Source organism: Barbus barbus, assembly GCF_936440315.1.
Source record: "Barbus barbus genome assembly, chromosome: 29".
NCBI classification, from domain to species: Eukaryota; Metazoa; Chordata; class Actinopteri; order Cypriniformes; family Cyprinidae; genus Barbus; species Barbus barbus.
The window spans coordinates 30,152,446-30,176,422 of record NC_136757.1 but is presented as its reverse complement, the minus strand read 5'-3'; the positions used below and the strand labels follow the sequence as shown (position 1 = coordinate 30,176,422).

General features: G+C 39.8%; 2 protein-coding genes and 1 long non-coding RNA gene across 3 annotated transcripts in view; 2 read left to right on the top strand and 1 right to left on the bottom strand.

Moving 5' to 3' along the window:
- LOC306849611 overlaps positions 1-10,037 on the top strand; it is a 47,046-nt gene extending 37,009 nt beyond the window's left edge. The window contains exon 5 of the long non-coding RNA XR_013782357.1: positions 9,358-10,037. This is a non-coding gene — a long non-coding RNA (uncharacterized lncRNA). The remainder of the gene's footprint in view (positions 1-9,357) is intronic.
- On the bottom strand, positions 582-14,728 carry LOC306849610 (peptidyl-prolyl cis-trans isomerase C-like). The gene is made up of 5 exons (XM_079384775.1): positions 14,529-14,728; positions 12,760-12,873; positions 12,577-12,670; positions 9,367-9,551; positions 582-2,274 (listed from the first exon to the last, which is right to left on the bottom strand). The coding sequence occupies exons 1-5, from the start codon at positions 14,631-14,633 to the stop codon at positions 2,146-2,148; spliced, it is 627 nt and encodes a 208-aa protein (XP_079240901.1). The 5' UTR covers positions 14,634-14,728; the 3' UTR covers positions 582-2,145.
- A 5,348-nt stretch (positions 14,729-20,076) lies between these two features.
- Positions 20,077-23,977, top strand: part of prdm6 (PR domain containing 6) — a gene marked incomplete at its 3' end in the record, with an annotated part of 29,849 nt that continues 25,948 nt past the window's right edge. Inside the window, exons 1-2 of the mRNA XM_079383983.1 lie at positions 20,077-20,494; positions 22,773-23,080. Coding sequence (XP_079240109.1) covers positions 20,104-20,494; positions 22,773-23,080 — 699 coding nt within the window. The 5' untranslated portion in view covers positions 20,077-20,103. The remainder of the gene's footprint in view (positions 20,495-22,772; positions 23,081-23,977) is intronic.

Sequence of the window (23,977 nt, the reverse complement as noted above, 5' to 3'; positions counted from 1 at the left end):
TCAACTGAAAATAAAGAACTATATATATATACACATATTTAAAAAACAAAAACAAACAAAAAAACAACAACAACAACCAATAAACATTAATTTAAAAAAAAACTAATACAACTGACAAAACAATAAAATTACTAAAACTTTAAGTAAAATGAAAATGATAATTTAAAAATAAAAACCAATTAAAAAACTACTTAACTGGTTGGTAGGTTAAAATGTTTAATAAGACAACTCATTGTGTAGACATTTACATTTATTGTGTTCCCTTTCTTACAAAGGTCTTTAAAAAGTCTTAGTTACCTTCATAAAACCTGCAAAATAAAGGTGTGTGGATCTCAGAAACCTGACATTCTCATTACTGTAATGCTGATTAATTCAGTTTCAGTGGAAACGCTTTACATTAGTTAACATGAACAATACTTCCCCAGCATTTATTAATCTTAGTTAATGTGAATTCCAGGATTTACTAATACATCATTAATGGTCCTGAACTAACAATGAACAGTTGTATTTTTATGTGATAAAACACTGCTACTGTTCATGCTCTGATGTTTTTCATGGAAATAAAGGACGGAAAACACATTCAGAAGAAAAGTATTTTATTTTCAGAGCGCAGCATTATTGATCAAGTCCACATGAAATCAAACCCAACTCCATTTACGCTCTTAATTAATGGTTCTGCTTTTATTGTGAATGAAGCTCTTTTCCCCATCCATTCAGCTGCTTTTGTTTCATTCTGAAATACATCACGATACAGTGATAAAATAAGCTGTGTTTCATGCTGATTTTAAGGATCGCAAACAAAACAGATTTGTGTTTAGCAAAGCCATATTTAATATAAATGATATGGTTGATTATGAAACTTTCTTTCAGACAGAAAAAATATACAGGCTACAGTCAAACCAAAATTTATTCAGACACCTTCAACATTTCTCACATCATAGCACAGTTTATTCGCTGTAGTTTAGAAAATGGTAATAAAATATGAGAAGAACTCATGGTTGAACTGCGTCAGAACAAACTGATCTTGATAATGTCAGATAACTTTGATAGAAAGGTAATGAATTGGGTTGAATAGCTGAACTCTGCAGTAAACGTCCTACAGTGTGATAAAGTGCTGCGCAGTGTGTGTTATTAGTGTGAAACACACACACTTCTCTGACCCGTGCTGGCTGAATGAGTGTGAATGCACTCGGGCTAATTTTGAAAAGAATTTGAGGTTTTCACAAAAACGAGTTCATTAAGCCCTCGCCTAGTGATCCCAATGCTCCAAACAGTAATTAAACATCTAAAATCATCTTTATTTGTACGTTTTTCAAGTTGTAGGTTTATTGTTGCAAAGCACAGCATTCCAGCTTTATGAATATTCATAATGAATTTTCGATGACATGAGTCCAAACCAGTGAAAAATGATTTTCAAACCCATGCTGATGAAAACAAAGCGATCGTGCTGACATTTGCACAGAGTGTGCATAAGACGCGTGATCTCCCTATAGAGAACATTATTGAGAAATATATCTTGGCGATATTCACACAAGCATAATCTGTTATGTCTTACATGAACGTTTAGTTAATGTTTGGGGAAAAATCTGATGTGTAACATTATATTAGATCCATGCATTACAGTAGGTCTCAATATAGATCTGTCTGTTAATCAAACATTAACAGAAAAGACAGAATCACTCGCTCCTCTTGATTAAACTACTGTTTATTTGCAACTTTCTTCTAATTTTTAATAACAAAGATACAATAAAAACAGCTATATCCTGATGAATAATATAGTAAATATTATTAAGAAAAGAATTGGAGGAGAATATGCAACGTTGCTAAATGATTTTGCTTTAACTTGATTTTTCTCTAAATCAACTCTGCTGACTCCATCGCCTTCAAATGGTCATTTTTTGTCCGATTCCAACAAGTCATGTGTCATTTTGAACGCATTTTAATGGTATTTAAATGAAAATTTGCTCATTCTGACTCATTTTGCCAGCACGGGTCACATTTGGCCGTATGATGGTGTGATTTCTCTGTAGGAAAGAAACTTACAAAAAGTGTCTGCATAGTAAGAGAAGAATGCAATGAAGATACGATCACAGCACGACTCAACCACAGTAGATATGAATATATGAAGACAGAAATCATAACAGTTCACCATCCCTCCACTTCCACCACGAAGGGCTCTTTGAGCTTGATCTTGCCGCTGTTGACGATCACACACTCGGTGTAGGGCAGGTTACGATCGTTAGTGTCCTGGAGCTCGATGGTGTGAACCACAGACTGAAAGAAACAGTTTGTTTCAGACCTGATGAGCTTGATATTGAACTCAAGTCACCTTTATTTCTATACAAAGCAGCTTTACAGTGATAGATGAGAAAATAGTGATTCAATGATGCAAACAGAATTCAATTCTGCTGTAAAAAGATAATACTAAACAGTCATTATTCAGTTGAAATCAGTTCATTGTTTTATCAACTACTAACTGCTGACCATTGAACTACAATTTTAATCAACACTGAAACCAAATTGAGTTGAATAATGACACTTTAGCATTTTTAGAGCAGCTTTACAGCTGAAATTATTAATTTCATAATTAAAGAACTTTGATACATTAAAATTTGTTTCCCTGTTTAATTACATTGTAAAAAGTGGTAACCTTTTATTACTTTAAAGAGCTATTTCTAAGGTAAGTGGTTGCAAACAATTTAATGTAGCTAAAATAAATTAATTGCAACCACTTACCTTAAAAAAATTTAGTAAATTCAATAAATATATTTTTTTTTCAATGTACTTGAACTCATAAAAATCAATGTTGGTGTAAAATTGGTGTAAATCAATGTCTATGGGTCAAAGACAAGAATGGGTTTTCAAGCAACAAATAATACATTTCAAGCATCAAAAAAAAATAAAAAAAAATAATACAGCTTTAAATTTAAAAATGTATACTTTAAATTTAGAATGTGTGCAGTTTAATTTTATTTTTTATTTCTGAGTAAAAAATATGACCATTGTACATTTTTACCATGATTTACTGAAGTCGCCCACTAAAATGTAATTGTGTAACAATAATTCATACAACAAAAAATCTCGTCAGGCATACTTAGAACCAGAATCATTATTTTAAAAATGCAGTGCACTCCTAAAATACTAATTAATTATTTAATACTAATTAATCTTTACCAATTATCACCATGATCCTTCAAACTAGGTTTGACTCATTCATCAGCAAGACGTTTTAAATCATTTTCAAATGTAATACAATTTAGTATGCTCATTTATTATTATTATTATAAAGAGCAGGTCAGAATAAGTACATTTCATTTTTACATAAATATATCTGTTACACTGAACGATAGTGAAGAATTATTTCAACATTTTATTTTCACTAAAACTATTTGGAAACATAAATGCATTTATTATGCTTTGTGTATATAAAATCACTTTTGTGAATTTAATTTGATGTGAACACCAAAATGAGATGTCTCGTCTTTGACCCGTATGCAATAGGTTTAGGAATGTTAATTATGGCTTGATTAAAACTAGTTTTTTGTTAGCATTGCTTCAGTGTATGGTGAAGCTGCTCTGAAACGATCTGTACTGTATAAAGCACTAACACTGCAAAAAATGACTTCTTGAATCAAGATACATTTACTTGACAAGTAAAATGGTTTAAAATATAAAGTCTTGTTTACTAAAAACATAATCATAATTTTGTTAGTTTTTGCTTAAAACAAGCAAAAATATCTGCTAATGGGGCAAGAAAAATAATCTTAATTCAAAGGCTAAACAAGATAATTTTTCTTGCCCCATTGGCAGATATTTTTGCTTGTTTTAAGCAAAAACTAACAACATTTTTTTTTTTTTTTTACAAGTAATTTTACTTGTACAGTAAATTCATCTTGATTCAAGAATGTTAAACATTATTCACTCTGTGTGTGTGTGTGTGTGTGTGTGTGTGTTAGTAAACAGGTGTAATGGGTGTTCTCTTTCATAGGTTCACTCAGCGCTGCGTAGCTTTACGCAATGGGAACACCCCCAGGTGTAACGATTGTCTGAAGCCCTTATAGAATCACGCTGATGGCGCGAGATACCGCCCTACGTCATACGTGATTGACATAGACCCGCGCTCGCACCATCTTACCCCTCAGATTTTCCTCTCTTCAGAAGCGTTCACTTCTCGCGGTTTTTCTGGCCCATTTTCTCGACAACGTTTTAGTCTGGGATTCTTTCCACTTCAGTGACCGCATCTGTGGAATTGTTATTTTCCTAGCAGTGAGTGGAATGGACTTTAGTCGGTGCCAACCGCCGTGCTCTAGCCTTATCGCGAGTGACGGCCAACTCAGTAAGTGCATCAAACCTTGCGCGCTAGACTCGTGCCTTTTGATCGAGAATCTGCTGTTCTCTCACGCCACGCCACCCGGAGGCCTACTCCCTCCGCGAAGCTGCAGCCTAGAGTTCGGATGCGGAGCTCGAGTCTATGGATAGTGAGCAGTTTTCACTTTCTCTCCCTCCATCACCTGGGCGTCACCGCGCGAATTCTCCGGTCCAGTTTTCTCACGGCTGTCTTGCACCCAGCCCGGAGGCACGGGAAGCCGTTTCCTTCGGTTGGAGGATATTTTATATACTGCGGCCTCCGACTCTGAGAACTTCGGAGCACGTCACTCGACGTTCTCCCGCCTAGTGGCCAGGAGGCGCGGCCTTCTCCAGCCTATACTGAACTCGTGGACGTTTTGGCGCGCACCACTGAGAAGTTGAGCTTAGACTGGCCGGCCTCGCGAGTCCCAGTCATCTAAGCTCGACGAGCGTTTCCTCAGTGGCTCTGGCTCATGCCCAGCGAGGAGAAAGCTGCCTTTCTTCCCTGACCTGTATCATGAGGTTTCCAGGTCTCGGAAGCAGCCATTCTCCTCACGCCTCACTAATGTGGTGGCCGCTGACTTCACCAACCTCGTTGGTTCTGTGGAGCAGGGGTATGCCGCAGTCCTGGCGATTGAGGACACGCTCGCTGCACACCTCTCGCCGACTTCCGCCCCCTCGTGGAAGTCCCACCCTCTCCTTCCGTCCAGGACGTGTAGAACCACCTCTGCTTTGATCGGTAAGTCCTACATGGCAGCGGGACAGGCAGGTGCGGCTCTCCACACTATGGCCATTCTTCAGGCCTACCAAGCGGAGGTACTGAAGGAGATGGATGAGGGGGACGGTGTGACCCCCGAAGCTGTTAAGGAGCTTCGCAGGGCTACCGACTTGGCCCTTCGTGCTACTAAGCATACAGTGCGGGCGGTTGGGCGCAGTGTGGCAGGCTTGGTGGCTGAATCTGACAGAGATCAGGGAGAAGGCTTTCCTCCTTGATGCCCCTATCTCCAGCTCTGGCTTATTTGAAGACGCAGTTAACACCGTCATTGATAAGTTCAGGGCTTCTAAAACGCAGTCAGCTGCAATTCAGCAGTTCATGCCACGTAGTGCACGTGAACCGGTCTCTGCCTCTGCCTCGTCCTCTAGGGAGCGCCTGGCCCCCAAAAAAGAGCCAGTCGGTAGAGTGAGCGATCTGGTTTATCCCCCACCGTACACGGTACACACCAGCGCCCCCACAAGCGTGTAGATCTAAAACGCCTGAACAAGCCCCTGTGGCGGCTTCTTCGGGTCGCTCCTCATCTGCGTATCAGGAAGAGGAGAGCTCCCCCCGCCTTGTTGGATCGCGACGGACCGCTAAAACGTATCTGTCCATCTCTGAGATGCTCTCCTCCACCAGCTACGCCATCCTCGCTGCTAGTGACGTCTCGAGGAGCGCAGGCCACTTCCCCTCTTCGGCGACCGTTGAAGGTAAGAGACACTTCAGGTTTTCTCCCCTCAGAGTTGATGCAGGTTGCAGACATTGTCTCCAGCAAAACCAACAGCATCGTGAAGGACTCCACCCATCCCTCCCACAGTCTCTTCCAGCTCCTACCATCAGGTAGACGGTACCGGAGCATCAGAGCCCGCTCCGCTAGACTGCTCAACAGCTTTTTCCCCTAGGCTGTGAGAGCGCTGAACTCAAATCACCCCGCCCCCCTCTGAAACCCCATGCAAACCCCTACCTCCTGAAACATGGACCACCCCCCACCCCAAACACCCCCCCAATCTTACCACACCAAAGAAAAAAACTATATGGAACTTTTTTTTGTGCAATTCGAAGTGTGTCATTTTTTGTGCAATTCGAAGTGTGTCACACACAGGGGAGTGGGCCTGTACAAACCACCTGTAGTAACACTCTCCTCTACGTGCACTAGACACTTTAAACACACTGCTGCGTGTACACAATGCCACAAAAGACTCAGCAATATATGTATGTTTACATGCTCATGCACTACAAATCATCCTGCACTGTTCCCCAGCCAGCTGCTTGACTCACAGTGTTTCTCTTTGCACATGTATGGTATTTATGTGAAGCATTCGTATAGTTTGCATTTTTTTACTTTTATTTTTTAGTTTGTATAGGGTAAATATTTATATATAGTATACTTATAGTTAAAATCTGTCAATAGGTTAGTTGAGTATAGGTTTATAGTGTTTTTTGCTACACAGGAAGTTCCTCAGGTTCACCTTCGGGGGAAAGGCTTACCAATACAGGTTCTTCCCTTTGGGCTAGCTTTGGCCCCAAGGACGTTCACCAAGTGCATGTATGCGGCTCTAGCCCCATCGAGGCTCCAGGGCATCCGGATCCTCAACTACCTGGACAACTGGCTCATTTTAGCCAGTTCCAGGGAGCAGGTGATTCATCACAGGGACTCTCTCCTTCTCCACCTTCGCGCGCTTGACCTCCGGCTGAATGGCCAGAAGAGCATGCTCACTCTAGCCCAGCAGACCACATTTTTGGGGGTCTGTCTGGACTCAACCTCGATGCAGGCCCATCTTGGGTAGAAAGCATCCAATCATGCTCGGCCCACTTCAGGCTAGGCCATCGCATGTCAGTGGGCCTGTGTCGCAGGCTCCTAGGCCTCATGGCAGTGGCTTCCCCGGTTCTTCCCTTGGGGCTGCTCCATATGAGACCGTTTCTCTGGTGGATGAAGTCCCTGGGTATTCGCCCCTCTTGGCCGTCCCTCCACCTACTAAGAGTGTCAGGCGCCTGTCTCCGTGCCCTCTTAGTGTGGCGGGACCCCAATTTTCTCCAGAAAGGAGTGAGTATGGGGGTAGTTTGTCGTCGACAAATGACAGATGCTTCCCTCTCAGGGTGGGGGGGGCGGTCTTCGAGGGAAGGCCAGTTGAGAGCGGCTCATCTAGCTCTCACTCACTTTCTTCCGTTCCTGGCGCACTCTCATGTCATTGTCAGGATGGACAACATGGCGGTGGTGTCTCACATCAATCGCCAGGGGGGCTCCAGATCGCGCACCCTCAACAGGCATGCGCCAGCTTCTTCTTTGGGCACAGGACAAATTTTTGTCCCTGAGAGCGGTCCGTGTCCCAGGAGTCCTGAACCTAGCGGCAGACTTTCTGTCGAGACAGAAACTCAGGTCGGGGGAATGGATGCTGAATCGCCGGACAATGGATCAGATTTGGGAATGATTCGGCATGGCTGAGGTGGACCTCTTTTGTGTCTCAGGAGTTGACCCAATGCCCCCTTTGGTTCTCCCTCTCTCACCCTACCTCTCTGGGGATAGATGCGCTAGCGCACCCCTGGCCGGACATGAATCTGTATGCTTTCTCTCCAGTCAAGCTCATCCCAGTGGTATTGTGCAGGGTGAAGACATACGGAGTCCGCCTTCTCCTAGTAGCCCTGTTCTGGCCTTCCCAGACGTGGTTCTCGGAGTTGGTCTCCCTTCTGGAGGGCAAGCCGTGGGAGATTCCAGTCAGGAAAGACCTGCTATGTCAGCTTCAGGGCAGAATTTGGCACCCACGTCCAGAGATCTGGAAGTTGTGGGTATGGCCGATCATAGGTCGCCCTTAGCTTTTGATCTCTCAGATGGAGCCTGTGAGACCATTAATAGTGCCAGGGCCCTTTCCACTAGGAAGCTCTACTCCTCCAAATGGAGGGTTTGTGAATCCTGGTGCTTGGTTCATGCTGTAGAGCCAGTTAACTGCCCGGTTGGTTCAGTGCTTGAGTTCCTACAAGATAAGTTTTCGGCTGGAGCGGCCGCTACCACCCTGAGAGTCTACGTTGCGGCTATCACTGCTCGAAGCGACTCGGACGATGTCCCGATGGGTAGACATCGTTTGGTGTCCTCCTTTATGCATGGGGTTAAGTGCTTGAGGCTGGTTCGTCCTCCTAGTTTCCCTTCTTGGAACCTTTCTGTTGTCCTGAATGGGTTGCTGGAGCCTCCTTTAGAGCCTCTAGAGTCAGCTCCCGTGAGGATTCTGGTATGAAAGGTTACTCTTTTGTTGGCGTTGGCCTCGTTTAAGCGTGTGGGAAATCTGCAGGCTCTGTCTGTCAGCGAGTCCTGCATTGAGTTTGCTCCTGGTCTGGTCAAGGCATTTTTAAGATCTAGGCCTGGATATGTCCCCAAAGTTCTCTCTACGTCTTTTCGTTCACAGGTGGCAGTGCTGCAGGCTTTCTCTCCCTTCTCTTTGAGTGAGGGCGATGATTTTCATCTGTTCTGCCCTGTTAGAGCCCTGAAGATGTATGTGGACCATTCCAGCCAGTGGCGCAAGTCCCTACAGCTGTTGGTGTGTTTTGGTGCAGGCCGCAAAGGGCTAGCCACGTCTAAACACACAATATCCCACTGGGTTAGGGATGCTATTTCGTTAGCCTATGAGGTGCACAGTCTGCCTTCACCTCTAGACATCAGAGCTCATTCCACCAGAGGGGTTGCCTCCTCCCACGCTTTGTTTAGAGGGGTTCCCCTGGAAGACATTTGTATGGCAGCAGGTTGGTCCTGTTCCCATACTTTTGTGAGGTTCTATAACCTCGATGTGAATACAGCTCCTGGTTCCCAGGTTCTTTCTGTTTGAGCCAGCTGTGTTTTTGGTGTACTGGTCTGTAACGGGCCAGATCTGGCAGCGCGTTTGCTTGGCGTGTGTGGTATATTGTTCCCATTGCGTAAAGCTATGCAGCGTTGAGTGAACCTATGAAAGAGAACGTCTCGGGTTACTTACGTAACCCATGTTCTCTGAGTAGGGAACGAGACGCTGTGTCCGCTGCAAAGCTCCTCTTGTTGTCGACCTGCTTCTTCGACAGGAAAATCTGAGGGGTAAGATCTATGTCAATCCCGTATGACGTAGGGGCGGTATCTCGCGCCATCAGCCAATGAATTGGCGTGATTCTATAAGGGCTTCAGACAATCGTCACACCTGGGGGTGTTCCCATTGCCTAAAGCTATGCAGCGTCTCGTTCCCTACTCAGAGAACATGGGTTACGCAAGTAACCCAAGACACTTTTCTCTCTCTCTTCTGCAGGAATCATACCATCCCCTCCAAGACTTTGCCAAACACCACGTGTTTTCCGTCCAGCCATGGCGCTCTGGCTAAAGTAATGAAGAACTGCGAGCCGTTGGTGTCCGGCCCAGCATTTGCCATGCTGACCCAACCTGCGCCCAGATGCTTCAGCCTGAAGTTCTCATCTGCAAACGTGCTTCCATAGATGCTTTTATCTGAAAGACACAGGAATTAGAGGAATTATTCACTTGATGATCTTCCACACACCTCCTGAATATATGCACAACATCAGGTTTGACATCTTTTTAAATGAGCATCTGCATAGTTTTGGACCTGTTCCTCACACAGCTGTCATACTTTTTGGAGTTCAACACAAGATACGTTTCCATGCACCCAAATAATCAGTTTAGAATCAGATTGATGGCTCAATCAGACTGAAAAGCCTTCATATAAACACCTTTGATGATCGAATTTAATCTGATTGAAATGGGGTGTATGTTTACACATGCTTATAGTTATTTATGTCTCGCATCTTATGAACTGATCACTGGAAGAGACTTAATATTTACTAAATATTTGCTAAAATGTTTTTCATATAAGTCTACTTTCTTTTTTTAGACGTGTCATCATCATCAAGGTGAAAATTACAATTATACTGACTGACCAAATGCTTAAGTTCATATAAACCAGTGTTATTTTAGTATCATTGATATACTATTGTAGTTTTTATTAATATTTTGAATTTGTTTTTATTTTTACATATTCTGTTTAGAAAAAGTTTTTATAGATTTTTTTTAGGTTTTAGCGATTTTGTGTTTATTACGTTTTTTTATTCCTAAATGTCTAGTTTTTTTAATGTTTATTTAGTTATTTTAGTACGTTTATTTAGGTTTTAGCAATTTTGTGTTAAATATATATATATATATATAGTGCCCTCTAAAAGTATTGGAACAATGAGGCCAATTCCTTTATTTTTGCTGTAGACTGAAAACATTTGGGTTTGACTTCAAAAGATGAATATGAGGTGAGAGATTAACATTTCAGCTTTTATTTACAGGTATTTTCATCTGGATCTGATACACAACTTAGAAGATAGCACCTTTTGTTTGAACCCACACATTTTTCATGTTACCAAAAGTATTGGAACAGATAGAATTAGCATAGATTAAAGTGAAAAAGACTTAATATTTAGTTGCAAATCCTTTGCTTTCAATAACTGCATCAAGCCTGTGACCCATTGACATCACCAAACTTCTGCATTCTTCTTTTGTGATGCTTTTCCAGGCTTTCACCGCAGCCTCTTTCAGTTTTGGGGGGTTACTCCTTCAGTCTCTTCTTTAGCAGGTAAAATGCATCCTCTACAGGGTTTAAGTGGAGATTGGCTTGGCCAGTCTAAAACCTTCCACTTCTTGCCCCTGATGAACTCCTGTGTTGTTATGGCACTATGTTTTGGGTCATTATCTTGCTGCATGATGAAGGATCTCCCAATCAGTTTGGTTGCATCTTTCTGTAAATTGTCAGACAAAATATTTCTGTAGACTTCTGAGTTAATTTTGCTGCTGCCATCATGTGTTACATCATTAATGAAGATTAATGAGCCTGTCCCAGAAGAAGTGATGAAAGCCCAAGCCATTACATTACTTATGTAGTGTACTATAATGTACACCTGTGTACACTGTGTTTCAGATGAGCTCGTATGTTTGGGATCATGAGCAGATCCTTTCTTTCTCCAAACTTTAGCCTTTCCATCACTTTGGTCCATAAAATCAGTCCATAAAACCTTGTCCCAGAATTTGAGGCTCGTCTGCTATTCTTCTTGCTAATGAGTGGTTTGCATCTTCTGGTGTAGCCTCTGTACTTTTGTTGAACAGTAGATTGTGATGCCTTCACTCCTGCCCTCTGGAGGTTGTTGCTGATGTCACTAACAGTTGTTTTAGGGTCTTTCTTTACAGCTGTCACAATGTTTCTGTCATCAACTGCAGATGTTTTCCTTGATCTACCCGTTTGAGGTGTTACTTAGTACACCAGTGGTTTCTTTCTTCCTCAGGAGATTCTAAATGGTTGCACTTGCTATTGCCAGTGTTTGTACAATGGTTTGATTGTTTTTTCATCTTCTCTCAGCTTCACAATTGCTAGTTTTTCACCCATAGACACCTCTCTGGTTTTCATGCTGGTTACACGTCTAACTAACTATAAATGCAGTCTGCACGGATCTGAAACTGAGCGCAGACATTCAGTGCTATTTATTGTTTGAATAATCAATTAATAGGACATACGAGGGCAACAAAACACACCTGTCAGTCACATGTTCAATACTTTTGGTAACATGAAAAATGGGTGGGTTCAAACAAAAGGTGCTATCTTGTTGTGTATCAGATCCAGATGAAAATACCTGTAAATAAAAGCTGAAATGTTAATCTCTCACCTCATATTCATCTTTTGATGTCAAACCCAAATGTTTTCAGTCTACAGCAAAAATAAAGGAATTGGCCTCACTGTTCCAATACTTTTGGAGGGCATTGTATATGTATATATATATATTATTTTTTTTTATTATTGTAAGCTTTCCATTGCTGTATGGTTTGTTAGGATAGAACAATATTTGTCTGAGATACAACTATTAGAAAATCTGGAATCTGAGGGAGCAAAAAAATCTAAATATTGAGAAAATCTCCTTTAAAGTTGTTCAAATGAAGTTCTTAGCAATGCATATTACTAATCAAAAATTAAGTTTTGATATATATGGAGAGCACTGCAATAAATGATTCTCTTACTCAGTGTTTTTGTCTGGTTTTCTAGAATAAATATCTAAACATTCTTGGATCAAGATCATTTACTGTTCAAGTAAAATGATTTAAGATATTAGTCTTGTTTTCTGTAAAAAAAAATATATACAACTTTTTGTTACTTTTTCCTTAAAACAAGCAAAAATATCTGCCAATGGGGCAAAAAAAAATATATTGTTAGCCTTTGAATTAAGATGATTTTTCTTGCCCCATTGGCAGATATTTTTGCTTGTTTTAAGGAAAAACTAACAAAATGTTGATTTAATATTTTTTAGAAAACAAGACTTAATATCTTAAATAATTGTTACTTGTGAAGTAAATGCATCTTGATTCAAGAATGTTTAGATATTTATACTAGAAAACAAGACAAAAACACTAAGTAAAGAAATATTTTTTTTGCAGTGAGTAAATTAACTAATGCTGGTTTTCTAGAGCTGAAGTCACTCGTTCTCACGTCCTGTTCCGTCTCCAGCGGAGAAATCTCCTCCTTGGATCATGAAGTCCTTGATAACCCGATGGAACTTGCTGCCTTTGTAGCCGTAACCCTTCTGAAGAGAGGATCTGTGTCAGAGCAGCATGCTGCTGTATGGATTCACGTGTTTCAGATGTGTGTCACGAGGATGATGGGAGTTTTTACCTCTCCTGTGGCGAGAGCCACAAAGTTCTGCGCGGTCAGCGGAGCGACCTCTCCAAACAAACCAATCACGATCCTGCCAACCTCGTGTCCTCCAACAGTGATGTCAAAAAACACCTGCAGCACAAACACACCTCAGACAACCAGCACCTTCACCATTCACAGCCAAACATCCCAGATCAGCTGTGTGTGTGTGTGTGTGTGTGTGTGTGTGTGTGTGTGTGCACTCTTAAAAATAAAGGTGCTTCACGATGCCATAGAAGAACCTTTTTTTTCTAAATGGTTCCATAAAGAACCTTTAACATCTGAAGAACCTTTCTGTTTCACAAAAGCTTCTTTGTGGCGAAAGAAGTTTCTTCAGATTATAAAAAGGTAAGAAAGAGATGGTTCTTTAAAGAACCTTTGACTGAATGGCTCTTTGTGGAACCAAAAATGGTTCTTCTGTGGCATCGCTGTGAAAAACCTTTTAAGCACCTTTATTTTTAAGTGTGTGTGTGTAATACTAATAAATATATATATATATATATACACACACACATTGCCGTTCAAAAGTTTGGGATCAGTAAGATTTTTTATGTTTTTTTAAAGAAGTCTCTAATGCTCATCAAGGCTGCATTTATTTGATCAAAAATAAAAAACAGTAATATTGTGAAATATTGTTGCAATTTAAAATAACGTTTTTTTGTTATTTTAATATACTTTAAACTGTAATGTATTTCTGTGATCTGCAGCTGTATTTCCAGCATCATTACTGCAGTCTTCAGTGTCACATGATCTTCAGAAATCATAATAATATACTGATTTACTGCTCAACAAACATTATTATTATTATCAATGTTGAACACAGTTGTGCTGCTTATTTTTATTTTATTTTTTTGGAAGTTGTGACTTTTTTCAGGATTCTTTGATAAATAAAAAGTTAAAAAGAACAGTATTTATTTAAAATAGAATCCTTTTCTAACACTTTACAATACTGTTCAAAAGTTTGGGGTCAGTAAATGTTTTTTAAAAGTATTAATACTTTTATTCAGGAAGGATGTTAAAAGTGATAAAAAAAAGTTTCTAACTCATATTCTTTGAAAATATTTCTATTTTGAATTAAAGAATCCTGAAAAAAGTATCACAGGTTCCAAAATATATATATGAAGCAGCACAACTGTGTTCAACATTGATAATAATCAGAAATGTTTGTTGATCAGTAAATCAGTATATTATTATGATTTCTGAAGATCATGTGACACTAAAGACTGGAGTAATGATGCTGAAAATACAGCTGCAGATCACAGAAATACATTACAGATTAACACATATTCACATAGAAAACAGCCGTTTTAAAATGATAAAAATATCTCACTAATATATATATATATATATCAAATAAATGCAGATGAGCAGAAGAGATTTCTTTAAAACATTAAAAATCTTACTGATCCCAAACTTTTGAAAGCCAGTGCATCTACGAATTTAAGCATTTGCAAATATGCAAAAGTGTATTATACTATTAACTAACATAATCAGCTTATTCGCTCATGATGCTGCATTGCTGTGTGTTTCTGTAAATCTTCATATATGACGCAGTCCAGGAACGCAGCGCGTCGCGTCGAGATGGAATGAACAGAACAGATGCATTGCCGGACACGCATGCGCGCGATCTCTCATCGCTTAAAAGACAAAAACACTACCGATACGCCGCAGGTTTAGTTCATGTAGAAGCGGATGGATGATTGTATGGCGGACGCGTCGCGGAGAATGCTGCAGGACGCGCGTCTCACCTTGTCCGTCACTCGCGGTCCCGTCCGCGTTTTAAAATCAATGGCGCTTCCTAAAAACGGCAAATAGAGGAGCGCAAACGCGCGCCAGAGCTGATGTTGATGCATCTCTCTGAATATGGACGCGATGCGAGCGCGGATTTGACTGAAGAGAAGCAGCGGATTCCGTGACGCGCGCGTCTTCCTGGATGACGCTCCGCCTCCCGCGCGCGTCACCGTCTCAGGAATTTATTTACGTACACGCATATTAATCTACAACAAGACACCGATTTATAAAGAATAGTATTCATCAATATACAGAACAACGGAGAAATGTCAATAAATAAGAAAAAAATGGTGCAGAAACATTTTGACTCAAAAATTGCAAGTAAATTTCACAAAAAAACGACATTTAAAACATTGAATTAAATGTGTAATTTGAAGTATAGCCTAGAAGAACAGTGTTCTGTCATAAAACACTCCAATTATCTGTGTTTTATTGATATTTTTGGAAAATATGGATTTGTATTTTTTTGTTGAAAAGTCAGTTTTCAATGTTTTTTTTGGAACAGGATAGCTGGTCTAAACATGAGATAGTAGTCTACCAGCTAACTACCACGCACAGCTATCACTTTAAACTGTAGGTTTGATTTTTAAAAACATTTGGAATAAATAGTATTTCTGATGGTGTGGTTCACTGCTGTAGAAGCTGAATGAATACACTCTTAAAACAAAGCTCCTTCAATTGTCTTCATTGGTTCCTTGAAAACCTTTAACATCAACGGAGCCTTTACATTGCAATCAAACAAAAACCTTCTTCAGAGTTCGTAAATGTTCTTCACATTGCAGTGAAGCAATAGAAGAATCATTTTTGGTTCCACCTTTCAGAACCTTTCAGTGAACAGCTACTTAGAACCATTTTTCATCAATGTGAAGATTATTTTTATAATCTGAAGAACATTTTTCTTAGTGGTTCTCTGGATGTTTAAGGTTCTTTATTTTTAAGAGTAAAAAGAATGGTTCTTTCAGAAACACTGAAAGGTTTTTTGGGGAGCCCACACTGCTTCTTCTATGGCTTCGCTGTGAAAACCTTTTGTTATTTGTAAGAGTGTTGGTAAGTAGGCCTAGAAATCTTTTATAGTATTTATATTTGGTGTCGTATAAATCCTGTTCTAATCGGGTTTATTCTCTGCAGTGTTTCCTCAAAGCACACGGTCCGAGGGCCGCGGGTCCCTTAATCAGGTCAAGTGCGCGCTTCATTACACTCGCTGGTAGCTGCCATGTAAAGCACCAAACCTCATCTCAGAAGGCCTGACCCAGGAGAGCTCGCTGTAATGGCTTCTGCGCTGATGGGTGGTCTAATCATCGGCCCAGACGTGAATGTTAGTCTATTTCGTTCAGCGCTGGTGTTTTACGGGAAACACTGTGAAACCGGCTCTACCAGATGCTCAGATGTGCAGGTTTGGTATGTATTTTACAGGTTATTCCAGCACACTAACAGATGAAATGAGGAAGATGCTTCAAAACCAAGACCAGCCTGACAAAAAATACTAAATAAATAGACTTAAACAGTTAAAGGTAAATGTGCAACATAACAGGAAATTAAATCCAAAATATAAATGAATGGATTTTAAAAAATAGTTTAAATGTGACAATCCTTAAATGCATACATACATATATATGTGACCCTGGACTACAAAACCAGTCGTAGGGGTAATTCTTCTCAAATCACCTGAAAGCTGAATAAATAATCTTTCCATTGATGTATGGTTTGTTATGATCGGACAATATTTGGCTGAGATACAACTATTAGAAAATCTGAGGGAGCAAAAAAATCTAAATATTGAGAAAATGTCCTTTAAAGTTGTTCAAATGAAGTTCTTAGCAATGCATATTACTAATCAAAAATGAAGTTTTGATATATTTACGGTAGGAAATTTACTAAATATCTTCATGGAACATGATCTTAATATCCTAATGATTTTTGGCATAAAAGAGAAATGTATAATTTTGACCCATACAATGTATTGTTGGCTATTTCTACAAATATACCTGTGCTACTCATTTTGTGCTGCAGGGTCATAATTATTATTATATATATGAAGAGTTCAGATGCAAAATTCTCTAAATCTTTATCAGACTCCTATGTTCAGATATTTCACTTTAATTGCAAAGGACCTATACATTTCAGTAAAATTACTGAACCTAAACATAGGAGCCTGATAAAATTGCTCATTTTAGATTAAAATATACTGTATACAGTAGTTTAAATCAGCTTCACTCGCTCATATGTTCTGGCAACAGTGGTTTCATGAAGAAATTTAAACATCCATGGGATCTTTCCATTGATCAGAAGGTTCTTTATAGTGGAAAAAAGGTTCTTTGCAAGAAAAAAAGGTTCTTAAGAACTGATCATTGAATGGTTCTTCAATGGCATCACTGTTCAAACACTCTTTTGGAACCTATATATATGTGTATATATATATATATGTGTATATATATATACATGCAGTCAGTGTTTTGTTTAATGTCACCCTTTTCTCTCTTTTTTTTCCTTACAGGGATCTTGAGAGAGAATTCAACTACAGGCAGTGGCTTAAGAAATCACTGCAAAAATGTTGTTGAATTGCCAGAAAATTGTGTTTAATAAATAAGCTCCTCAGGTATGGTTTTGTAAATATAATTCCACGTGTTTCATCATGACGACGAGTGGACTTCCATTGATGGTTTGGTTATCGTGTGCTCGTATGATTGCGGTTCATCCAGCTTCAGTTCTGTCAGGACGCGTTACAGGGATTCTGAGGACTCAAAGAGAGCAGAGCTTCAGAGCCCATTCAAGCTCCAGTCACTGAGCTCGATTGAGAGAGACAGAAGGAGAAAGAGCAGTGCTCTCTCGCTGATGGCATCTTCAGATCTGCTTCACACTGACGTCTGCATGTCTTCACTGCTCCTGCCAGCGGCTGATGGATCAGAAATGAGGTGATGTGGTGTGACTCCAGGAGGTCTAAATAAGAAAAACTCAAATATGTTCTAAGAGTGTTTTACTAATGTTCCCATTATGATATGAAAACATTGTTTCTGAGTGTTTTCAGAATGCCTGATTGTTTTAAAAACATCTTGGTTATGAGATTGTTAGAGAAAACATTAAGGGGACGTTCAGTTATGATTTTGCAAACGTTATGGAAACGTTCCGTTTGAATGTCCTCTAAACCATCTCAAACAAGTATGTAACATTAGACTAACATGTTAAGACCAACTAAACTGTTTCAGAAACCATTTTTTTGAATGATGAATAAATAATGTTTCTCATAACTTTGAGAAAACCTTGCCAGACATTCTCTGTTATCAATATCTCTTTCCTTTAATCAGACTAAACTAAACTAAACTAAACTCGTGTTTGTTGCATGCGAGTACAGTCTCTAGTGCGTTTGATAGAAGGACAGAGACATATTTTAATATTTAATAAAGCTGAGCGAGTATATTTCATATTTTGGCAGGAACGAAAGCGAGGCTGTGAAAGACTCAAGTACTGTGTGTTCAGTGTTGATTACCGATTGTTTAACTGATGCTCCATGATACAGTTCTGAAAACGGCGTAATGTCGGGCTTTTATACCGTGCTGCAGCTGAAACCCCTCGCTTTAAACGCGTTCAGTTCAACATGCGGCTAAACTGACTTTAGGATATTTACCGGAATGAGCTGGAGATAAAGCAGACCTTAATTCTGTCTAATTCAAACATGCAGAGCTAATTAGGCTAATCGATATTAAAATGAGTTTGTATCAGTGCTGGGTAACTGATGTTTGATGTGCCGTTATCTGCGAGAATCAAGGACACAGAAGTATTTAAAGAACTAACTCTCTGCTATCAAACCACACAAAAGCGCTTTAACATCATTAACAGGATGGAAAACACACTCGAGGCACTAATAGAAACCTCGCTGTTTTTGCAGTGGGTTATTAACAGGCAATTTATTATACATTTGAGTTGCAACATCAGCACGAGCATCATCTGAATATATGTCTATATTAATGAATAATATACTCAGCAAGCCGTGACCTTAACACTATAATAAGAGGCGCTGGTGGCCGGACTCCTGCCAAAGCACCGTCCATTTGTCTTTCAGCCATCAGCAGAATTCATTAAGAAGAGATGCAAAGGGTCTAAGAGTGAATGTCAAACAGCAGTCTATGTGCATGAAAGACACACCTAAACACTTCTCACGCGCTGCAAATATACAAATGAAGCCCAAGTTAACGCTCATTTTTAATAATCCGTTTTTTTGGCACAGAAGATGATATATTTGTGCAGTTAATGTATTGATCTGTTCTGCCCCTCGAGTGCACTTTATTTCACCGGTCATTTATCAAAGAATAAAAACACCAATACGCTGTCATAATAGCACTGTTATTTAGAAGTGTGACAGCTATTAATGCTTTAAAGCGTAGCTTCGACATGCATTATTGTTATTTAAATAATAACAATCATTTAATGAAAGAAAATGGAATTTAATCGTGTTTTGATTTAATTTGAATGATAATTGCGCCATGAAGCTAGCCTAAAATAAAGCTTTCTCGCCAAAGAAAAATCTAAATCCGCGCGTTGTTCTTGCTCACATTCTTAAAGAGTGAAATGCGTTTGTAGACAAGAATTCATTTTCAGACGATTATGTTTGTGTTTTGGCTCGTTATCAATCTGCCGAGACCTCTAGATGACGAATGGGCCTGTCAGAATGTTGCCAGTCAAAACATTTACCCCTCCTCTGCTGTAAAATACCCCACATTCAGATATAGAGCGCTTTCCCAAAACTTTCTCAAGCGTCTGGAAGGAAGGCTGGGAAACTAGTTAGGCATCTTATCTGGTGCGTCAAGCGAGAGACTTAAAGAAATAGACTAATATAATTATCAAATGCCTGATTCATAGAGTCATTTATTATCATGCAAACTCAAATAGACAATTCCGACAATCATTTATGATTCCAGCAACTTTGAGAAACCAAAAAAAAAAAAAACACGTAAAAAAAAAACACGTTTTTTTGTTGTTTTTTTGTTTTGTTTTTGTGATATGCAATGCGTGAACGCGCATAGAGTCATTTATTATCATGCAAACTCAAATAGACAATTCCGACGATCATTTATGATTCCAGCAACTTTCCGATAACAAAGGAAAGAGTTTTTTGTGCAACGCTGGACAATGCGTGCACGCGCTAATCTAATCTAATGCATGATCCGCCTCTTTAAAAAAAAAAGTAATGCCAAATTAAAACCAAGCGCTCGGATCACTTAGAGGCGCGTGCTCGTGCGGGAGCGCGCTGCGCGTGCACGCGCCGACAGGGGTTCGAGCGGAGCTCTTGGTCAATACTGAGCTGTTGTGAGTGTCCAAGAGTCACAGCCTGGACTCTTCTGACAGGGTAAGTGTGTTTCCCTCGCGAGCACAAACATGCGGCGCGAGCGCAGACGCTTCTTCACTTCGCTCAGTGTTTTAATGTGTTTAAACGCGCGCCGCGGCCTGACTAGTTAAGTTAACCAGCGACTCTTTTCTGAAGAGCACATGAAAGTCCATCATCATCATCCATCATCTGTGCTGCTGTTACAGTCGGACATGCTGAAGCCGGGCGAGCCGAGCGGTTCTGCTTTCCTCAAAGTGGACCAGACCTACATCCAGCACTGGCAGCAGCTCTTCCCCCAGAATAGCGCACTGAAAGCCGCCTCTCTGCCGCCTCCGGTGCCGCTGCAGAGACCCAGCCTGATCTCCTCCAGCTCCAGCTCCTCCACCGCGTCTCCCGCGGGTCAGATCGCGCTGTTCGGACAGACTCTGAGCTCCGACGGCGGCGGATCATCTCAAGCCAAAGAACTTTGTTTGTCGTCCAACTTTAAGAACGATAAAGGATCGCGGCTGAAGCTGAGCTCCGAGGAGCTGGACTATTATCTGTATGGACAGCAGCGGATGGAGATCATCCCGCTCAACAACCACAACGGAGACCTCAACAACCGTATGTAGCTTTATGCTCTTTCATAACACACACACACACACACACACACACACACACACACACACACTCTATTAGAAATAAAGAGGAGGAAAGAAGGGTCACATGCATGGGAACTTTCTAAAACATCGGCGTTCTGATGCTTTGAAGAAGCGCAACACGCCTCAGAAGAACCTATAATCAAGCATCAGCATATCCTACAGACTATATAGTGTTTCAAACTCAAAACACTTAGCAGCTCGAGACTGAAATATGCTTCTGGAAAACAGCAGAACTCGTGAAGAACATTATTGTTTTGGGAGAGTGTTTGACAAAACGAGCGCTTTAATAAGAGCTAATAGTTATTGAGAAAAAAGTCAATTTACGTGTTGTTGCGATTTAGAAAATATATTTAAATGAATGCTATATTTAAGAGAATAATTTAGTTTTATGGTCTAGCCTACATTATATTAGGCTACTGCATTACTGCTAGTTCATCTTCTTAAAACAGGTTCTTAGTATTTTTATAATGGGCCGATGATTGTGATGTGCATCTGATTTTTCTGAATTCTCTGTTGGTCGAATTGAGTTTATTCTCAGGCAGGTGCGGGTGCAGTTTTCTGGTTTTAAAACAGATCAATGCGAAATTATCGACGAGCGGTATCGAATATCATGAAATTATTTACTGAAATTAAGGAAATGATCACAAATTAAAATCAATTCGAATAAAACAAAATCGACATTCACATTGAAGAAAAGGCTTTTTAATCTCGGCCTTATTTTAAAACGCGTATTCAATGAATAAACATGTTTAGCTGATTTGTAGCCTGTATTTCAATTGGCTGAGATGTCTTAAATATTTGTAATTAAAAATCAAATATATGATAATAACATTGATTGTTAATGTCAACAACTGAAATCATTTTTACTCTGCATTCTTTTGAATCTTTAATTGCGAAGTAGATTTTGTCCCGTTATATTTCCGATATTTTTTCTGGATAATTAATTAATCGCTTTGATGCACGGATGGAAATAGGCTACTGTATGAGTGTGAGATGTGAAAGCTGGTGAGTGATCAGCAGATCTTCGTCGATAAATGCAGCAGCACATGAGGGATGAGCGGACAACACACAATTAATTGCTGTATAGTTTTGTAGAGTGAGTCCGGATCACTGATCGATCTGCTCCATCGGCCCACATTCATCATCCCAGCACGGGACATGTGTGTCTCCGGGGGACAGTGAGACTTCTTTATCTACATGCGGGATTCTGAGCCCATATTTCAGGGCAGTGCAGCTCATTTATAAAGCGCTTTACAGACCTACACATGTAGGCTATACTTTAACACGCAGCTTCGTTTGCGCGGCGATTTTCAGACGCAAAACACAATAAAGAATATTCTGATGCACATTACAAAATCAGACAAACATGATTCGAGACTAAAGCGCATCTACAAAGCAACTAAAGTCAGTTTAGAAGACGATGCACATTGCGATTTATTTCTGTAGGTCACTTTAAAGAGCGCAAAAGAAATCATGTTTTAAGGGATATCTCACTCATAATATGTTTAAAAAGGCTACTGGATACAATTTAAGCTAGTTGTAGTTTTTTTGCATGAAGTCAATCATTTGAAGTCAAATGCACAATATTTTTTTTTTTTTGCAGAAAGTCAAAGTCAATTTTGCATAATACAAAAATTTATGTTTTTTATTTTGCATAAAGTCAGTAATTTTAAATCTAATGCACAGAATTGTTTGTGCATAATTGTTGTTTATTGCATAAAGTCAATAATTTCACGTAAATTGCACGTTTTTTGTGCATAAAGTCAATAATTTGCAGTCAAATGCTCAAAAATCGGTTTTGCTTCATCTAAAATCAGTCATTTAAAGTCAAATGCACAAAATCTTTTTTGGCATAATTTCTGTTTTTCTAAATCTGTTTTTGCACAATTTAAAGTCACTAATTTAACGTCAGTTTTTTTGTGCATAAAGTCAATCATTTATAGGCACAAACGTGACACAAATAGAAGCACTTTTTTTGAGTGATTACTATTGTGAAATGATTGAACACTGTCTTATTTAAAAGCTGATAAATGCATATATTTTTACATTTAAAGCTTTTTGTTCAGTCTATACCAACACAACCGTTTCAAGCGCAGTAGCAGAAATGTCTTCATGCACCAGCTGACAAAAGCACAATTTAAAGTTTGTTTGTGACTCAGTGAAGGGGATCTTGGGGGCCGTTTCGGGGTCCCATCTGTGTGCGGGTAAATAACCGGCCCTCTCGCTGTGCCGTCCCTCAGGCTGTGACATGTGTGCGGACAACCGGAACGGCGAGTGCCCCATGCACGGACCCCTGCACTCGCTGCGGAGGCTAGTGGGGACCAGCAGCTCCTCGGTGGCCGTTCCTCCTCCAGAGGTCCCGGAGTGGCTGAGGGATCTGCCCCGTGAGGTGTGTCTGTGCACCAGCACCGTCCCGGGTCTGGGATACGGCATCTGTGCGGCCCAGCGCATCCCACAGGGCACCTGGATCGGGCCCTTCCAGGGCATCTCGCTGCCGCTGGAGAAGGTGCAGTCGGGATCCGTGCGAAACACAAGACACTTATGGGAGGTGAGCGTGTGCATGTGTGTGTGTGTGTGTGTGTGTGTGTGTGAATGCATGTCAAACACAAAGAGGGGCGGGTGAGAAAAAGCCCAAACACACTAACTAAAGGTCAGCAGCTTCACCTCTGATACCAGCTGACAGACAGAGAGAGTGCAGATGGATCATCAATTATCAGCTCTGTAAATATAGACATGGACAGACACGTACTGTATGCATGGAACATTATTTCTGTCATAGAAAAAAAAATAAAATAAACTGTGCAAGATGTTAACTCGCAATTCTAAGAAGGAAAGTCAGAGCTGAGATACTGTATAACCTGACAACTGCAAAAATAAAAGGCAGAATTGTGAGCTAAAATGTCACAATTACTCTTTTTATTTTAATTTTTTTAATTATATGATAGAAATAGGTTTAAACAATTATATTGTGCATGGAAGCTTATTTTTGTTATGAAAACAGGTAATTGTGAAAAAAACATGCTATTGTGAGAAAAAAGTCTGAATTGTGAGATAAAAAGTAGTGATTACCGCTTTAATTTCTTAATAAAAAGCAATTACAAAATTTAAACTTAGAATTCTGAGAAAAAAGCTCAAAATTACAAGATATGAATTCAGAATTCAGTGAAAAAGACGTCAGAATTATGACTTATAACTTGCAATTGAGATATAAATGAGCAAGTCTGAGAAAATAAGTCAGAAATGCAAAATATAAACTTATTATTGCAAGAAAGAAAGTAGGAATTGTGAGATTAAAAAGTCATAATGACCTTTTTTTTCTGAAAATTGCAAGATACAAAACCAGAATTCTGAGGAAAAAAGTTGAAATTATGATTTGTAAGCTCAATTATAAAAGTCAAAATTGCAAAAAACAAACCCACAATTATGAGTTTATAACTTAGAATAG